Source organism: Fistularia commersonii, chromosome 12 (assembly GCF_037954325.1).
Source record: "Fistularia commersonii isolate RoL2024-O1a breed Wild chromosome 12, RoL_Fcom_v1.0, whole genome shotgun sequence".
NCBI lineage: Eukaryota > Metazoa > Chordata > Actinopteri > Syngnathiformes > Fistulariidae > Fistularia > Fistularia commersonii.
Window position 1 is genome coordinate 20,035,965 of NC_141295.1, and position 15,690 is coordinate 20,051,654.

The 15,690-nt window shown below is 58.0% G+C and overlaps 3 protein-coding genes across 6 annotated transcripts in view; 2 read left to right on the forward strand and 1 right to left on the reverse strand.

The window, feature by feature from the left end:
- Positions 1-244: 244 nt before the first annotated feature.
- On the reverse strand, positions 245-6,332 carry rexo5 (RNA exonuclease 5). 4 transcript variants are annotated; one of them, XM_086156243.1, is made up of 19 exons: positions 6,071-6,332; positions 5,566-5,967; positions 5,365-5,491; positions 4,675-4,789; positions 4,477-4,584; positions 4,295-4,383; positions 3,965-4,080; positions 3,743-3,881; positions 3,526-3,620; positions 3,331-3,433; positions 3,153-3,241; positions 2,961-3,069; positions 2,584-2,670; positions 2,363-2,500; positions 2,118-2,210; positions 1,668-2,001; positions 1,410-1,591; positions 778-875; positions 245-703 (listed from the first exon to the last, which is right to left on the reverse strand). In XM_086156243.1, exons 2-19 carry the CDS (start codon positions 5,817-5,819, stop codon positions 595-597), a joined length of 2,385 nt encoding a protein of 794 aa, XP_086012369.1. In that variant the 5' UTR covers positions 5,820-5,967; positions 6,071-6,332; the 3' UTR covers positions 245-594. The 4 variants fall into 4 exon arrangements, with proteins under 4 accessions (XP_086012369.1, XP_086012368.1, XP_086012366.1 ...); XM_086156242.1 differs by having other exon boundaries at positions 4,477-4,789; positions 5,566-5,751; positions 5,890-5,970; XM_086156240.1 differs by having other exon boundaries at positions 4,477-4,789.
- Positions 6,333-7,066: 734 nt separating this feature from the next.
- Positions 7,067-11,387, forward strand: eri2 (ERI1 exoribonuclease family member 2). Its single transcript, XM_086157635.1, has 9 exons — positions 7,067-7,405; positions 7,509-7,573; positions 8,215-8,295; positions 8,378-8,505; positions 8,752-8,914; positions 9,000-9,100; positions 9,246-9,327; positions 9,410-9,498; positions 9,855-11,387. Exons 1-9 carry the CDS (start codon positions 7,383-7,385, stop codon positions 10,980-10,982), a joined length of 1,860 nt encoding a protein of 619 aa, XP_086013761.1. The 5' UTR covers positions 7,067-7,382; the 3' UTR covers positions 10,983-11,387.
- A 734-nt stretch (positions 11,388-12,121) lies between these two features.
- The window catches only part of thumpd1 (THUMP domain containing 1), a 4,607-nt gene continuing 1,038 nt past the window's right edge, over positions 12,122-15,690 (forward strand). The window contains exons 1-5 of the mRNA XM_086157633.1: positions 12,122-12,504; positions 14,747-14,918; positions 15,005-15,090; positions 15,322-15,484; positions 15,556-15,690. The exon at positions 15,556-15,690 is cut by the window's right edge and continues 1,038 nt beyond it. Of these exons, the coding sequence (XP_086013759.1) occupies positions 12,304-12,504; positions 14,747-14,918; positions 15,005-15,090; positions 15,322-15,484; positions 15,556-15,690 (757 nt within the window). The 5' untranslated portion in view covers positions 12,122-12,303. The remainder of the gene's footprint in view (positions 12,505-14,746; positions 14,919-15,004; positions 15,091-15,321; positions 15,485-15,555) is intronic.

Below are 15,690 nucleotides of genomic sequence, written 5' to 3' on the forward strand. Positions count from 1 at the left end.
GAGTTTGACGGGCAGGTGAAACGTGCTGCTCGTCAACGTTGTGTTTTGAAGAGCGTTCTTTGAACGTAAGTAAGCAAAATGTCTGTTTGACTGTTTCAGTCTCATCCGCTGCTGTTAGCGGTAGCTAACAGAAGCTGGGCCAGAGGTATGAACTGTTTTATTACCCTTCTCATTGTTACCGGCCTTATCTGGTCGATTTCTTCTCCGCGGGACATTCTGTCTTAACACTGTAACACAAACCCGGCATTGTACAAAAGTTTATTCACAAAAGGTCCGGACTCGCAGCACGGCATCGCCTCGGCAGCCTCATGATGTAAAAGAATAAAAAAACAGTTCGCATAAGAAAAGAGGAACGAATACAAAGAGCCGGTGGAGGAAAAGGTTCCTCCACCTTCCAGCCTGAAAGCAGCTCTTCTTCAGACCTGCCGCTGCAGAGTCAGCTCTTAGAAACACACCCGCCCACGTTTGGATCCAAAGCGGAGTTTTGCATGATTTTACGTCACGTGAACGCGTTTCTTTCCAAATCCAGATAAACTGCACGGCACCACAGAGGGAAGGTTCACGGGCGTGACAAGCTCCTGGGAGGAAGTATCTTCACCGCTCCCCCCCGGGGCCGAGCCGTCCCGCCTCCTCCGCCTCCTCCGCCTCCTCCGCCGTCCGCTTGACCTCCACCAAGCACAAGCCCGGCCGCCGGCCGCCAGCGCTGAGGAAGACAGGAGATGAAGACGGGGGTCGTCACGGTGACCGGCCGAGTCGGCCTCGCTCTGGGCGGCTCACCTGGTCCGTCCCGGCAGCAGCACCACCGACAGGGTCGATTCCGGGAGGGATCTGAAGAGTTTCCCCAAACGGCGATCCAACTTCTTCATCTCCTGAACCTAGAGAGAGGACATCCTGGTGAGAGAATCCCTGATCCTCAGAGATCCTCTGAGATCCAGCAGATCCAACAGCCATCGCTACGGTTTGTTTACGGACGAAAACAAATGGGAAGCGCAGAGCGGAGCTTTAGGCTCGGACTGTCCTGCAAGTCACGGCGGGCGGTGAGTTTTCACCCACAGCTCATGAGATAATGTTCTTTATCACCCACAGCAAAGTTCTGCTCTTCAGTGAGAGGGCCGTCAGTGAAGCTTCGCTAACCCTGTTCCGGGCGGTGGCCTCTGGACCCTAACCCTCTGGACCCTAACCCTCTGGACCCTAACCCTCTGGACACTAACCCTCTGGACACTAACCCTCTGGACCCTAACCCTCTGGACCCTAACCCTCTGGACCCTAACCCTCTGGACCCGCCTGCCAGGACGTCCCGCTACCGTTTCAAAAGATGTACATTTTCAATGCAATTTTCCCACCAGAAAGTTTCACAACAAATGACGGGCAGCCGAGTCTGGAGACAGAAGGCAAAAATAGAGACGAACCTCCTTCTCTTCCTCCTCTTCTTCCTCTTCCTCCTCCTCCTCGCTGTCTGTGGCGTCCGTTGCCATGGCGACCCAGGAGGTGAGGTGGGGCGGAGTCATGGAGGGGCAGACGAGGTAGCGTTCCTTCCTGAGCTCCTGGGAGGCTCTGAGCGCGGCCCGTTTCCCCTCGGAGGCCTGGAACTCTGCGAGCGAACGGACGCGGGTGTGACGGCGGCCATGAATCCCCGACCCGCCCGTCCCGCCGACGGATACACTCACCGATGCAAGCGTGCCGCCCGCGTTTGCCGCCGTCGGGAGGAAGTAGGATCCCGCTCACCGCGCCGAAGCGGCCGAACGTCTCCGCCAGCGTTTCGCCGGACAGCTTGGGCTTTTTGGAAGAAGGCTCCTCCGTGCGTCCCGTCTTCGAAGGCGGGCGGTTGGATCCGGCGGGCGCCGCGTGGCCGTTAACCCTCCCGGCGGCCTGGTGTAAGACGGTCGCCGCGCCGCGGCTCACCTTGACGGCGTAGACGCGGCCGGCGTTGGTCGACTCGCTCATCAGAGCGTCCAGAGTCGGGTGGATGTCCAGCAGCCCCCCGTTGACCGGCCTCTGGACCTGCACAGCGGAGAGCAGCTCTTCAGGCCGGAGCGGAGCGGCAGGCCTCGGGAGGCGTCCTCCTCGCCCAGCTGAAGCAGAGCGCCAGGAGCAGCGGCAGCGAAGGGCGGCGTTACCTTGATGGGAACCTCCTGCACGGGGACTCCGTCCAGAGCTCCCAGGGCCAGCGCCGCTCCCTCCAGCAGCTCGAACTCCAGCTCGGCGTGAACCTGCGAGAGATCGGGAGCACCGTGAACACCAGAGGTCTCCAGGGGGCTTCGGGGTTCGTCGACCGTCGGATATTTCGGAGCTCGTTCTTCGGATCGGACGGGTTTCACCCGGGAGGCCGCCCGCGGTCGGTGGGACGTGAGGGAGGACCTACCCTGACCCCCGTCCTCAGCATCCTCGCCCTCCTGACGCGTCCGCAGCAGCCGAACAGCCTCCTCACCTCCCGCTGGGAGAAGGTGTCGGGGAAAGGCCCGGCGAACACCGTGCACATCTCCCTCAGGCAGGGACGCTCCTACGGAGGACGGTCGGTTAGACCAGACGTCCAGGAGGAAACCCTCGCGTGAACCCTCCTAACCCTAACCTTCCACTCACCCGCCGCCGCCGCCGCCGGCCGGCAAAAGAGGACAGCTGGAGCACGGAGAAGAACGGGCAGGAGGTCTGCTTCCTGAAGGCCGACAGCACCTGGACAGAAGACAGCGCAGGCTGAAGGACGGACAGAGGTCTCCACCTCAAATGCAATTAGGGCTGGAAGAAAAGATTCAAAGGAAGCCGTCCTCATCACGTCTTCTGAGGAGAGCTGAAAGCCCAGTGTTTGCAGGCGGCGGAGCGGCGAAGCCACAAAACTCCTCCTGAAAGTTAACTTCACGTGAGCGAGGAGGAGAATGTGGATCTGGCCACGGCAGACCCGGCGACATGGACAGTGAACGCCCGAGAAGACGACGTGACTCCCGTCTCCGTCGGATTCTCCTCACCTTCTGGTCGGATCCGTGCCACTGCTGACGGCTCAGGTCCAGGTCCAGGTCCGAGCGCCTCCCCAGGAAGGACACGGACCTGCCCAGCGTCTGCAGGACGTCCGCAAACCTGCGTCGCGACAGCGGGAGGAGCTTCAGCGGGCCGGGCGTTCAGGAGAAGACCTTCCTGCCGGCTGCGGGCCGAGCGCTCACCTTCTGCTGGCCGGAGGTCCTGGAGCACCTTCAGGGGGCTCGTCCTCAAGTTCATAACCCCAGAGATCTGCCAGGTGAAGCCGCACCACCTGGCGGCGAGCGCAACCGTGGACACACACCGTCACTGCAGCCCACCTGTGTGAGTGTGTGTGTGTGTGTGTGTGTGTGTGTGCGTTACCTGAAGTGGTCCTAATGTGATGAAGTACTGGGCCAGCTCCAACGTCGCCTGAGCGTCCTCCACGGGATTATGACCCTTCTGCTCCTCCGTTTGGATCAGTCTCCTGGGACAGGAGGACAACGTCATGAGTGTGTGTGTCTGTGTGTGTGTGTGTGTGTGTGTGTGTGTGTGGTGCAGATTCAAAGAAGAACTTGCCTCAGCACGATCTCTGCCAGAACCTTGAGCTTGAACCTCTGTCCGAAGTCCCTCCTGTAGAGCAGCGAGGTGTCGATGACGTGCGGGTGGATGAGCTGGAGGAGACAAGCGGGCGGAGATGAAGACGGGCCGTCAGAGATCTTCGGGCTTCGCCGCCCCGGAGGTCAGATGACAAATCTCACAAGAAGGTGGGAGCCGCCGGCGCGGCCCCGCCCACCTTCAGGGCCAGCAGGTCGTTGTTGATCGAGTGTCCGACCAGGACGGCGTCCGGCGGCAGCAGCGCCGTCAGCTTGGCCCGGAGCTCCCGCAGGCCGACGGACACCGGCCGCAGCATCGCCGCCGTGATTCCGGAGAACCTGCCGGAAGCACGGACGCTCTGAGATATCCACGGCGGCGTGGGGCCCGGGCGCACGGGTCGCGGGGGCGGAGCTCCGCCTACCTGGTCAGGTAGTCGATGACCCGGTGCTCAGGACGCACCAGGCTGTCCAGGACGCACTTCCCCTCGCCGTCCACCAGGGACACCCGGGCCGCCGCCATGCCCTGCGCCGTCAGAACCTGCAGACGCCACAGGAGGAACAAACACCATCATCTCATCTCAAACCCAGAGGAACATCATCAACCCTAACCCGGCTCTCGGTTCCCCGTCGTCGGGACGTGAACCCTCTCCCTCTCCTCGGAGGAGCCGCCGGACCACCTGAGGATCGGCTTCTGGACGCCCGGGGACGAGAGAACCAGAACATCTCGGGACACGAAGGAGCGACCATCTCACCATCTCACAGTCCAGGCCAAACAGCGGACTCGTGTCGGTGACCGAGTCGACGCTCCGCGTCTGCAGGAAGTCCTCGAAGCCGGGCATTCCTGAGGAGGGCAGAGGGTGTCCGGTGAGGAGGAGGAGATGGAGGAGGAGATGGAGGAGGAGATGGAGGAGATGGAGGAGGAGGAGAGGCACACCTGCCACGGGGTAATGTTTCCTGATCATCTCGTCCTGGGTGAGGAGGTAGGCCGTCAGGCCCCTCCTCTTCATCCCGTACTTGCAGATGACGGGGTGACACCTCAGCGCTGGAGGGGTTGGATTGGTTGGGTCAGCGGGCGCAGGAGTCTGAGGAGCGGCAGGAGGGCAGGAGGGCAGGAGGTCTCCTCGGGACTCACCTTTCTGCAACGGGCCGCTCGCCTCGTCCGCCAGAGGAGCCGCCGGGCGGAGGAGCACCTCCCCGCCGAAGATCCCGGAGGCGACGCCGGTGGACGGCGGCGTGAAGGTGAGCCTCTGAGACGGACAAACAGGAGCGGCGTCAACTTCACGCCGTCCCGCTGTTAAGATACTGTGTCATGATTGTAGTGCACTATGTTTCCAAGCATTCATTGTATTTACTGTTTATTTTGATTGCGGTCCTTGAGTGACGTGAGGATGCTCACGTCAAGAGGAGGACTTGCAAAATCCCCTTCCTCGAATCCTAGAATCTCCTACCTCACACCAACGCTTCAGTATCAATTGCAAATACTGTTAAATGTAACTGCGAGACCTCATCACGTGATGTCAAGGAACATCACGTGATGAGGTCGGAGGTCGGACCGTTCAGTGAGGGGTGTAAAGTGAGCCTGAGCCTTTGGGTCGGGCCTTGGACTGGACGAGTCCGCCGTCCTCGTGGGGTGACGTTGGTTCTGACCCGGTATCTCTGACTTTGATGAACCCATCCTTGCTCGATTAGTTCCTGGCCACGGTGCCGTTTTCCCCCCAATGAAATCCGAACCCGCCGTGACGACGCCGCCCGGTCCCGTGGCGGGAGACACAAAACCGGACGCCGCGTGAGTCCGACCGCCGCCGCGGATCGGCTCGCTCACCGTGCCGTAGGAGGTCCTGAGGTGCGGCAGGACCAGGTAGTGTTTGTAGAAGTCCTTCTGGGTCAGACCCTCCACCACCACCACGTTCACACGTGAGACCTTCCTCTGCCGGCGGAGGACACACCAGCTGTGGGCGGACGACACGGTGGGCGGGTGGAGGAGGCGGCGCGGCGACGTGACGGCGGCGGCGGCGGCGCTCACCTCGGCTGCGGGACGCCGGCCGTCCTCCCCAGGGCGCCGTACTGCAGCAGCTCCGTCAGCTCCGGCAGCGACAGCGGCTCCCGGAGGCGCTCGGCGGGAACCAGCACCCGCGGCCCACGCAGGGACGACCCGCCGCCGCCATCACGCCACTTCCTCTTCCTCCCGCCGGAGGAGGCCATGTTGGGGCTGAGGAGCCAATAAGGGACGACGTCAGGTGGTTCCTCAGGCCGGACAGCCAAACAAACCCTGATCATGAAGGTCCTGAAGGTCCTGAAGCCCTGAAGGTCCTGAAGGTCCTGGAGCCCTCAGCACCAGCACTCTCACCCGTGACCTCTCGGGCGTGACCTCCCTCACTGACGTGCACGGAGGCCCTGGAGCTCACGGAGGTCCTTCTACTGGTATCTACTGGAAGAAAAAACAGGCACAAACCTGATGGAGGTCCTTCCCGCATGAGCTGTGTGTGTGTGTGTGTGTGTGTGGTTTCAGCCTTGCACAGACAGCTCACCTCAGGTCCCGGCAGCAGTAAACAAAGTCCTCCCAGCGATGGATCTGCTGAGCCTGATGTTCCACAGGATCTCAGAGCAACATCTCAGCAGGGTTCCTCTGCCGCGCGCGCAAGGAGATCCTTCTACAAGGAAAAGGTGAAATGGCAGCTTCTCGGGGCCTAGAAATATCTTCTAGAAGTATCTTCTTGGATGAGTATTTGGGAGAGAGAAGACACGCAATAACGCTATAAGTACAGCAACACATGGCCCCGCACGGCGGACCCGCACAGCCGCTGCCCCGCAACACCGACGTCAACACTTCCTGTTTGTGAAACTTCAAAGTAAGAGAAGCTCGTCAGAAGGTGGATGGAACTCGAGCTGGTCTGCGGATGAGACCGGTTGTATTTCTCACACCGAGATATCTGAGTATCTGTTGGATTTGTAACAGACGCTCGTGTTTCCCTCCTGAATCCACAAGAATAGAAATGATTGATTAGCGATTCTGACTTCATGTTCTGTTTCTTCTCACTGTTACGAAGCTTCTTCTCCTTTGGTCTTTTCCCTTAAGAGGTCACCACAGCCAATCCACCTTCTTCTCACACCAACGCCCTCCATCCATCTTCTCCTAGGTCTTCCTGGAGACCTCCTGCAGGCCGCTCTGATTCCAGCATCCGTCTCCCACTATATTGACTCTCCCTCCTCTGTCCATGACCAGACCTTCTCTGACCTTCTCTCTGAGACATCTAACATATGTCGTCCCTTTGATGGATCATCCTGATCCTCTCCATCCTGGTCACTCCCAAAGAGAACCTCAGCATCTTCGTCTCTGTGACCTCCAGCTCTGCCTCCTGTCTTCTGGTCTCTGGAAGTTTCCAGTCCATGCAGCATGGCTGGTCTCTCCACCATCTCCTCCACCTTCCCTTCTTTCTGGCTGATCGTCTTCGCTGTTACAAAGTCCTAATCTGATAACTTTCCACAAGTCGCAGAGGAATAGTGCAAGGATTTCATAGGAATCGACGGAGAAGTGAGAGTGGGCGCAAATCTGAAACTCGGGTGGACGAACGCTGGCGCTTTTTATTTTGAAATCGCCCCCCAAACCGGAAGTTGCGTTCGCCCCATCCTGTTAACTCCCGACAGCTTTCCGCTCTGCATCGATCGCCTCCCTGCCAGTCACGGCCAATCGATCCGGGATCGAACCCAAACTCGATCACTTCAAAAAATAGCGCCATTATTTCTCTGGGTCGCCATGCAGACGAAACACCGGACGACTCGGAGTTACACTCCGCGGAGGTGAGAGCGACATCGAGCGGACGACGACTTTACCGAACGACCATGTCAACAAAGAAGCTCGCCAGGTAGGAGAGGAGCCGCGGAGCCGCGTGGAAGCTCCGGAGCTCCGGAGCTCCGCGGGGCTTCAAGCCGACGAGCGACTGAAAAGCCACTTCTCTCTTCCCGCAGACACCTCGGTCTGGTCAGGCAGCGCAGCGGCTCCTCCGCCGGGCCGGGAACACCGCCGGTGGCCGGTAGGTGCGATCCATCCAGAGGACGGTACATGGTGAAGCAGGTCCTGGATGGATGGATGGGTGGATGGATGGATGGATGGATGGACGGATGGATGGATGGATGGATGGATAGATGGATGGACGGATGGATGGATAGATGGATGGATGGATGGATGGGTGGATGGACGGACGGACGGACGGACGGACGGACGGGTGGGTGGGTGGGTGGGTGGATGGATGGATGGATGGATTGACGGATGGATGGACGGATGGATGGACGGACGGACGGACGGACGGACGGACGGGTGGGTGGGTGGATGGATGGATGGATGGATTGACGGATGGATGGACGGGTGGATGGACGGATGGATGGATGGGTGGATGGACGGACGGACGGACGGACGGACGGACGGACGGGTGGGTGGGTGGATGGATGGATAGATGGATGGGTAGATGGATGGGTGGATGGACGGACGGACGGACGGACGGACGGGTGGGTGGATGGATGGACGGACGGACGGATGGCTGTCTAGCTGTCTGTCCTGGTCTCTCTGAGTTCAGCACAGAATATTGAAGATCGCGTCTCCCCGCCCTGGATCTACATGACTGCTTTCTACTGCTGGTTCTGTCACACAGCATGACTTCATTTTCTCTTCTTGCAGCTCAAATCTTCTCCTACCTGATCGTGATTGACTTTGAGTCCACGTGCTGGAAAGACAAAAGCGACCTGCGCCAGGAAATCAGTAGGTTTCCGAAGCCGCGGCAGCCCGGGGAGGAGAAGAACGGCGCCCGTATCTTCCCGCCTTTGCTCTTCTTCCCCCGCAGTCGAGTTCCCCGCCGTTCTCCTCAACACGTCCACGGGGGAGATCCAGTCCGAGTTCCACGCGTACGTCCAGCCTCAGGAGCACCCGGTCCTGTCCAGGTTCTGCACCGAGCTGACGGGGATCACCCAGGTGTCCGCCGGCCCAGAATCATCCGCACGGTTACGGTAGCCGGAGGTCCCGACGGCCCCGAGGATATCGGGATTAGAATCCGTCGGACGCCGCCGCCGCCACCGCCGCCGCCGTTCCCCGAGCGGGGGGATCTTTGTTGTTGCGTCCAAATCGTCTTCTTCGTCTCCGTCTTCTTCCAAATCGCTTCTCGTCACGGACGAAGACTGGGAAGCTTGACGTCCGTCCCCCCCCGCGGTGTTTGTGCAGGCGCAGGTGGAAGCCGCCGCCCCTCTGGGCGTCTGCCTGTCGCAGTTCAGGCGCTGGCTGCGGACGCTGCAGTCCCAGAAGGGCCTGGTGTTTCCCTGCAGGCGGCAGGAGAACCCTGCGGCGTCGCCTCCTCAGACACTCTGCACGTTCCTCACGTGGTCGGGTAGGTTCCCCGCCTCGCACGTCTTCAGGGGTGCAGAAGGATGTGTTTTCACCGAGCCTCCGCCTCCGTCCGCCCCGCGTCCCAGACTGGGACCTCGGGGTGTGTTTGCTCTACGAGTGCAAACGCAAGCAGATCCTCAAGCCGGAGGAGATGAGCAGCTGGATCGACCTGAGGAGCACCTACAGGGTGAGTGCAGGTCCTCCTCCTCCCCGGGCCTCACCTCACGTCCACGCCGGTAGAATTCCTCGTGCAAAGTAGCGTGTCAGCGTGGTGGTGCAGCAGAAAGGAGCTCCGGATCACGCCAGAGTCCAACCCGCCTCTTTCTCCCAAGCTGTTTTATGACAGGAAGCCCCGAGGGCTGAACGGGGCGCTGCAGGACCTGGGGATTCAGTTTTCTGGAAGAGAACATTCTGGTACCTTTGTCATTTCCTCAAACGCGGTGAACTCCGTTCGCCTCCGAAGTTCCTGACGCCGTGTGGATCTGCTCCTCGCCAGGGTTGGACGACTCCCGCAACACGGCCCGGCTCGCCGCCAGGATGATGAAGGACGGCTGCGTGATGAAGATCACCCGAAGCCCGGAGGGGGTGAGCGTCCGTCCCTGGAGCCGCTCCGGCTTCTGAGCCCGCGGGACCCGTGGAGGCCTCTTCGGTTCGAATCAATAAAGTTTGTTTCAATAACGTCGCGCCGATTTACCTGCGCCGGCGTTTAGTCTCCGGAACGTGAACCGGGTCAGTGTTTGGAAGGAGCCGACGTCTCCCTCTGAAGGGACCGTCGGGCCGAGGATCTTCGTCGTGAAGCCGTCCGACCCTGAAGGTCACGCGCTCAGAGGCGCCGGGACGAGGCGCCGTTTCTCCGCGGGCTTCCGGACCCTGGCGTTCTCCTGTTTCTGCGGACGTCCTGGAGCCGTTCGGCCGACTGACCCTGACCTTCTCCTCTGCAGGCGCCGCCTGCGTCCGGAGGCACCTGGAGACGCCGGCGTGCTCCTCAGGAGGGACGCACGGCTCCCGCCCGCGAGCCCGCCTCTTCCTCCGAGAGACAAGGAGAACCTCCAGGAAACAGCGCTGGTGTTTCCCGCCCCGAGGAGAACCTGAGCTCGGCTCCAGGATCCGCTCCGGCCTGCCGGAGCCTGGTCTCGCCGCGGACCCTCTTAGCCGGAACCACGTCTCCTCCGTGGAGCAGCGGCGGGATGAAGACCCTCGGGGCCGCTGGTCCACCTGGGAACATCTGGCCTCCATCGCTGGGCGGCCTCTCGCCCTCCTGCCCGTCACACCTGCCTCAGCAGCTCCAGGCAGCCGGAGCGCCTGCAGAGGAGGAGCTCGGCGTGGAGCTGGAGGACCGGGGCGGCTCCTTCGACGTTATGGTGTTGGAGGTAGAGGACGTTACCATGGAAACGGGCAGGACCTCAGCCTGGGAAGAAGGTGCTCGGATCCGGGTCTCACCGATGGGATCCGGAGCGGCGTGCGGGCGGCGGTCCGACCCGGCCGGCGCGGACGTGTGCGCGCGCGCTCGGCCCGGCGGCCCGACGCGGCGGGACGCCTCCTTCAAGGCTCCTCCGCCCGCCAACCGGACCTCAGCGCCCACGCCGTGCGGCACCTGGACCAGACCTTCTGCCAGGGTCCGAGGAGCGGACGCCGCCCGTCCGGTCCGGACCAAGACTTTGGACCGGGAGACGTGGTCCTCGTCCGCGGGCCCTCCCAGGAAGCACACGCAGACGTCCTTCTCAGACGCCCCCCTTCCTGGCGCCGTCCTCTCCTCAGAAGCGGTGAAGGTGAAGGTGGGGAAGATCACGTCTCCTCTGTGTGTGTGCGGCCGGCGCTCCAAGCGTCTGCTGGTGTCCAACGGCGGCCCCAACCAGGGCCGGGCCTTCTTCTGCTGCGCCGGCCGCCGCTCCGCCGCCGGCTGCGCCTTCTTCCGGTGGGAGGCCGCCGTGGCCAGGAGGACCTGGGCCGGCCCGGGCGGCGTCCTCCCCGAGGCTTCGCTCTGCCGGGACCCTGACAGGCCTCGCAGGAAGAGCTGCGAGGACCAGCACCTCCTGAGGACACAGCTTCACCACAGCTTCACCGCATGACATGACCTCAGTCGTTTAGAAGACGCTTTTATTTCAAAAAGTGCAATTCAGTCACACAACATCTGAGGTGCTGGTGGTCGGAAGTCAGAAGTGGGGTTCAAAAGTGTCTCCTGGTATCTCCATCCGATGTGAGGGCATCTGGTCCTGTTTGGAGAAGATCTTCTAAAAGCAGGTGAGGGCCACCTGGTCCCAGGCCTGTTGTGTATTTCATGACTTGCAAAGTGTGCGTGTGTGTGTGTGTGTGTGTGTGTGTGTGTGTGTTAATCATGACACATTAATGGATTGTCTGACCTTAAATTTGCCCCACATTGTGATCATGTTTGACCTTCAACAGGAACAGTCAGTGTACAGAGTTACTGATGACAGCCTATAATAATGATAATAATAATAATAATAATGTGGGGGGGGGGGCTGGCCAGCGGAACCTCAGAGTCCTTTGTTACTGTTGATGATGATGATGAAGATGATAAGAACAACTTTATTTATCCTGAAGGAAATTGTTGTGCCAGAGTTAAAAGCAAAACATAACAATAATAGATAATAGTAGGAAGGAGGGAGAATAAGAAATACAATAAAATATAAAGTGTCAAAGTTAAGGCTATCAAGTTTTTTAAGGTCTTACAAAGTTAAGGCTATCATGATGATGGTGATCATGACCGCCAGGAGCTTCTCTTGGTTCAGTGTTCAAGAGCTCCGTGGTTGAATGATAGTTCACCATGTGACACTGATCATGCGTGCACCGCACAGATCTTGCGTGCACCGCACAGATCTTGCGTGCAGCGCCCCGCAGCCTGACACGCCAGGCTTCCCTCTGCTTGGTGTCTCTTCAATGAAAAGCATCTTCCAAACAGTCATTTATCTTTGGCTCCGACCGTCGCTTCGCTGAAGCCTCAGTAATAATAATGATAATAATAACCGGCTGAATGGCGCGTGATCGAAGTGTGTGATCGAAGGTCGAGGTCCATCGATGATCCCGCGGGGTGCGGCTGAGGCGTGACCCGGACCGGCGCAAACGTCGTCCCGGAAGCGGCTTCCCGTTTCCGGCGCGGCCGCAGCGACGAGCTCCGGGAAGCTTCGGCGATTCCGAGGCGTCCGTGAAGGCGCCGCCGGGCGAGCGGCCTTTTGTCCCCTCGCGGCTCGCCGTAGCGCCGCGGCGCTTCCGGTCCGGGAGGCGGCGGACGGAGCGGCGGAGCACCGAGCGGAAGACGGAGACCCCGGAGGAGGACGGAGCGGCGGAGCGGCGGAACGGAGGACGGAGCGCCCGGCCGGTCGCGGCTCCCGGAAGCGACGCTCGGAGCCGCTCAGCTGAGCGGCCGCAAAGATGGCGGCGCAGGGCGAGTCGAGGAAGCGCGGCAAGAAGCGCTTCCTGGCGCCGCAGGGGAAGCGCTGGAGGGCCGGCAGGGAGCTGGACGTCGGCATGCAGGGCGTCCTCATCACCTGCAACATGAACCACCGGAGGTGCACGGCGGAGGCCTTCAGCCTGCTCGGGGAGTACGCCGACCGCATGTACGGGCCCGAGAAGGTGCGTGCACACACACACACACACACGGGGGGGATGCGTGGCGTGGCGTGGCGTGGCGCCGGAGGTAGAACTGTCGAACCTTCCTTTCCAGGGACCAAAAGTTCAATCAATCCAGGAACATAGAATCTAAACTCAATAAAAGTAAAGCTACATTGAATCGATGGCTCCAAAGACATTTGACCAGAATGGCGTGTTTATCCAGATGTTCACACCCAGTGTATTCCACGATTTCAAATCAACTCGTTAAATCTATTAAGCCGATTCATTTCATCTTTATCTGGAGGAACAGACCACACCATCTAAAAAAATCACCTAGTGTGAAAGAAACAAGTGAAGGAGGGCTGAAAGTGATAGAGTTGGACTGCCTGAATGGGACATTGAAGGTGAACTGGTTGAAATCCTGGATCAAACATCATCATTCCTTCTGGTATTGGACTCCAAACTACTTCTTCAACAAAGTCTTCTGCTTATCTCTGACTTGGATATCAACAAGATTCCTGTCCAATTTTCAGAGTTCCATAAACAATTATTATACTGGAAAATGATATACGTACACGATTTCTCAGCACACAGTACAATAACATGTAACAATAGATATGTACTGCGTGGCAACAAACCTCTGTTTTACAAGGAATGCTTTGAGAAAGGTATATGGTCAATAATTGACTTGATGGATGACAATGGCAGTCCTCTAGACTATGAACAGTTCTGTACTACACACAGATTTAAGCCTCCCATATTAGAGTTGCTAAAGTTACGAAACGCACTGCCTCGACAATTTGTATTCCTGACCAAAAATATAATGACGCGCCGAACCGTACAACCACAGTTACCCCGACTATCACTCCAGGGAATCTCAATTCTGGACAGAAAGTGCAGCAACTCCTTTATTAGGACATGTTTCACAGGAAACTTATTCCCTGGACGTCAAAACAAAAATAATATTTGAAATAAATTTGATAAGGAATCGACTGCCACGCTGCGAACTATGTGTCTGACTCTACCCATACCCCCCAAGGCAAAAGAGACCCACTTCTAAATGATGAATGACATCTACCCATCTAAGGAATTATTGAGGGGACGCTTTAATTTTGAAGATAATATTTGTACATTTTGTGAAGACCACATTGAAACCACTGACTAGATGTTTTTCTCATGCGAAAAAGTACAAGGCTTTTGGGCTAAAACTCAAAAATGGGTTAAAGATAATTTTCCATCGTCACCAGTTTCCTTCTCAAGAGATGATTTAACATTTGGTTTACTTTTAAGCGACATAAGAGATGAACTCTGTGTCAATGTTATTTTAGGCCTGGCCAAGTTCTTCATTCACAAAAACAGAATGCAAAAGTGTTCCCCCAATTTTATGTTCTTCATAAACGATTTTGAACTGTATAAAAAATCCCTAAAACTTATGGAAAAAAACAAAAAATATACAGTTTGATGTCTGAGATTCCTTGTGAACCACTAAGTTAATTACATATTATATTCCACTTTCAATTTATTTTTATTTTTATTTTTTTCACTTTATTTATCTATTTATTTATTTGTTTTCCTTTATGTTTTTCTTCTAGCATTAAATATTTCTCACAAACCTTTAAAAAAGAAAAGAAACAAGAAAAAGCTATTGAACCTTTCCGCTTGGACTCCCGGCTTCTCGCTGCTCACGTTCCTCCATGACAGGTTCATTGCAGAGAACCAATTCCCACGGGAATTAAATACTGCAGCGTTCTAGTCAGGAAAACACGTCGGTTTAATGAGCAGTAGCTTTTGTCGGCCGCAGCCTCGACACTCCAGCCTGCAGCACAACCAGCTGCTCCCGCTCAATGCCAGGGGAAAAACAGAATTCATTGCACCCCAAAGTTCACCCACAAAACCCCAGCAACCCCAAAATCACACAGGAAACTAGCATCAACATAAACCCAGGCATTCGTGACACGCTCAATACATTTACACACACACACACACACACACACACACACACACACACACACACACACACACACACACACCAGGGCCGCTCAGTGGCAGCTGTGACGCCTCGGAGCAGCTAAAGTCCCAAAGAGAAGCTCCACGTCTCCTCGGCGTCTCCAGACCAGTTACTCACCTCCATCTTCTCCAGCGCTCCAGCCTGCTCAGACGTGGCCCTGCACCTGCTGCGGTTCTGTCGTGGTTCTGTCTAACGTTCTTCTGGCGTGGAAGATCACCTCCTTCCAGGCTCTGAGTAGCTTCTGTTGTGTTGTAGCTGCTGGACGGTGAGGGGAGCAGCAGCGAGGAAGAGGTTGAAGAAGACGTGGACGTGGCGCTGAAGAAGGAGGTGTCGCAGCTGAAAGCGTCCGGAGGGAAGCAGGAGAGACGCTTCCAGGCCCTGGACAGCGGAGCCAACAACGTCATCTTCATCAGAACTCACAACCTGGGTAGAGATGCTCCTCAGATGCTCCTCAGATGCTCCTCTCCTCCACCGGCCTCAAAGCCCTTCTTGCCGTTCTTCTTCTCGCCACAGAGTCGGATAAGCTGGTCCATCACATCCTGTCTGACCTTCACACTACTAAGAAGAAGAAGTCTCGGGTCATCCTCCGCATGCTGCCGGTGAGGAAGCTTCTCCAGGTCGTCCGGGTTCCTCCGACCGCCCGGAAACAGCCGGGGCGGTCGGCCGGACTCTGTGATTGTCAGGCCGGGTTTAAGCCCCGCCCCTCTCCTCACAGTGAGCTGCGATTGGCCGCGGCGGCACAGCGGAGGAGACCGTCGACGGGCGCCGTGACCTCCGGGAGGTCCGCCGAGACGCCAGAGGTGTGACCTGCGTTTGTGTTTGTCCTTCAGGTCACGGGGACCTGCAAGGCCTTCCAGGAGGACATCCTGAAGTACCTGACCACCTTCCTGGAGCCCTGGTTCAAAAGCCCCAACAGCGCCACCTACCAGATCGCCTTCAAGGCTCGCAACAGCAGCCACAACAAGAGGGACGACATCATCAAGGCCGTGGCAGGTACGGGTCTCCGGCCTCCTCCGCACCACTCGGACCTCCGCCGGGAAACCCTGACCCTCCTGTGGCCGCAGGTCTGGTCGGGAAGCTCAACCCCAAGAACAAGGTGGACCTGACCAACCCGGAGCTCACCATCATCGTGGAGGTCATCAAGGCGGTGTGCTGCATCAGCGTGGTCAAAGAGTACATGTTGTACAGGAAGTACAACG

Bases quoted from the DNA above. Each gene is read 5' to 3' on its own strand.
- eri2 (XM_086157635.1), top strand. From the start codon at position 7,383: ATGTCAACAAAGAAGCTCGCCAG. The intron at 7,406-7,508 runs GTAGGAGAGGAG...CTCTTCCCGCAG, and splicing joins TCAACAAAGAAGCTCGCCAG to ACACCTCGGTCTGGTCAGGC. The intron at 7,574-8,214 runs GTAGGTGCGATC...CTCTTCTTGCAG, and splicing joins GGGAACACCGCCGGTGGCCG to CTCAAATCTTCTCCTACCTG.
- rexo5 (XM_086156240.1), bottom strand. From the start codon at position 5,819: ATGATCAGGGTTTGTTTGGCTGTCCGGCCTGAGGAACCACCTGACGTC. The intron at 3,070-3,152 runs GTGAGCGCTCGG...GTCGCGACGCAG, and splicing joins GGACCTCCGGCCAGCAGAAG to GTTTGCGGACGTCCTGCAGA. The intron at 1,592-1,667 runs GTGAGTGTATCC...GTTCGCTCGCAG, and splicing joins CGGGCGGCACGCTTGCATCG to AGTTCCAGGCCTCCGAGGGG.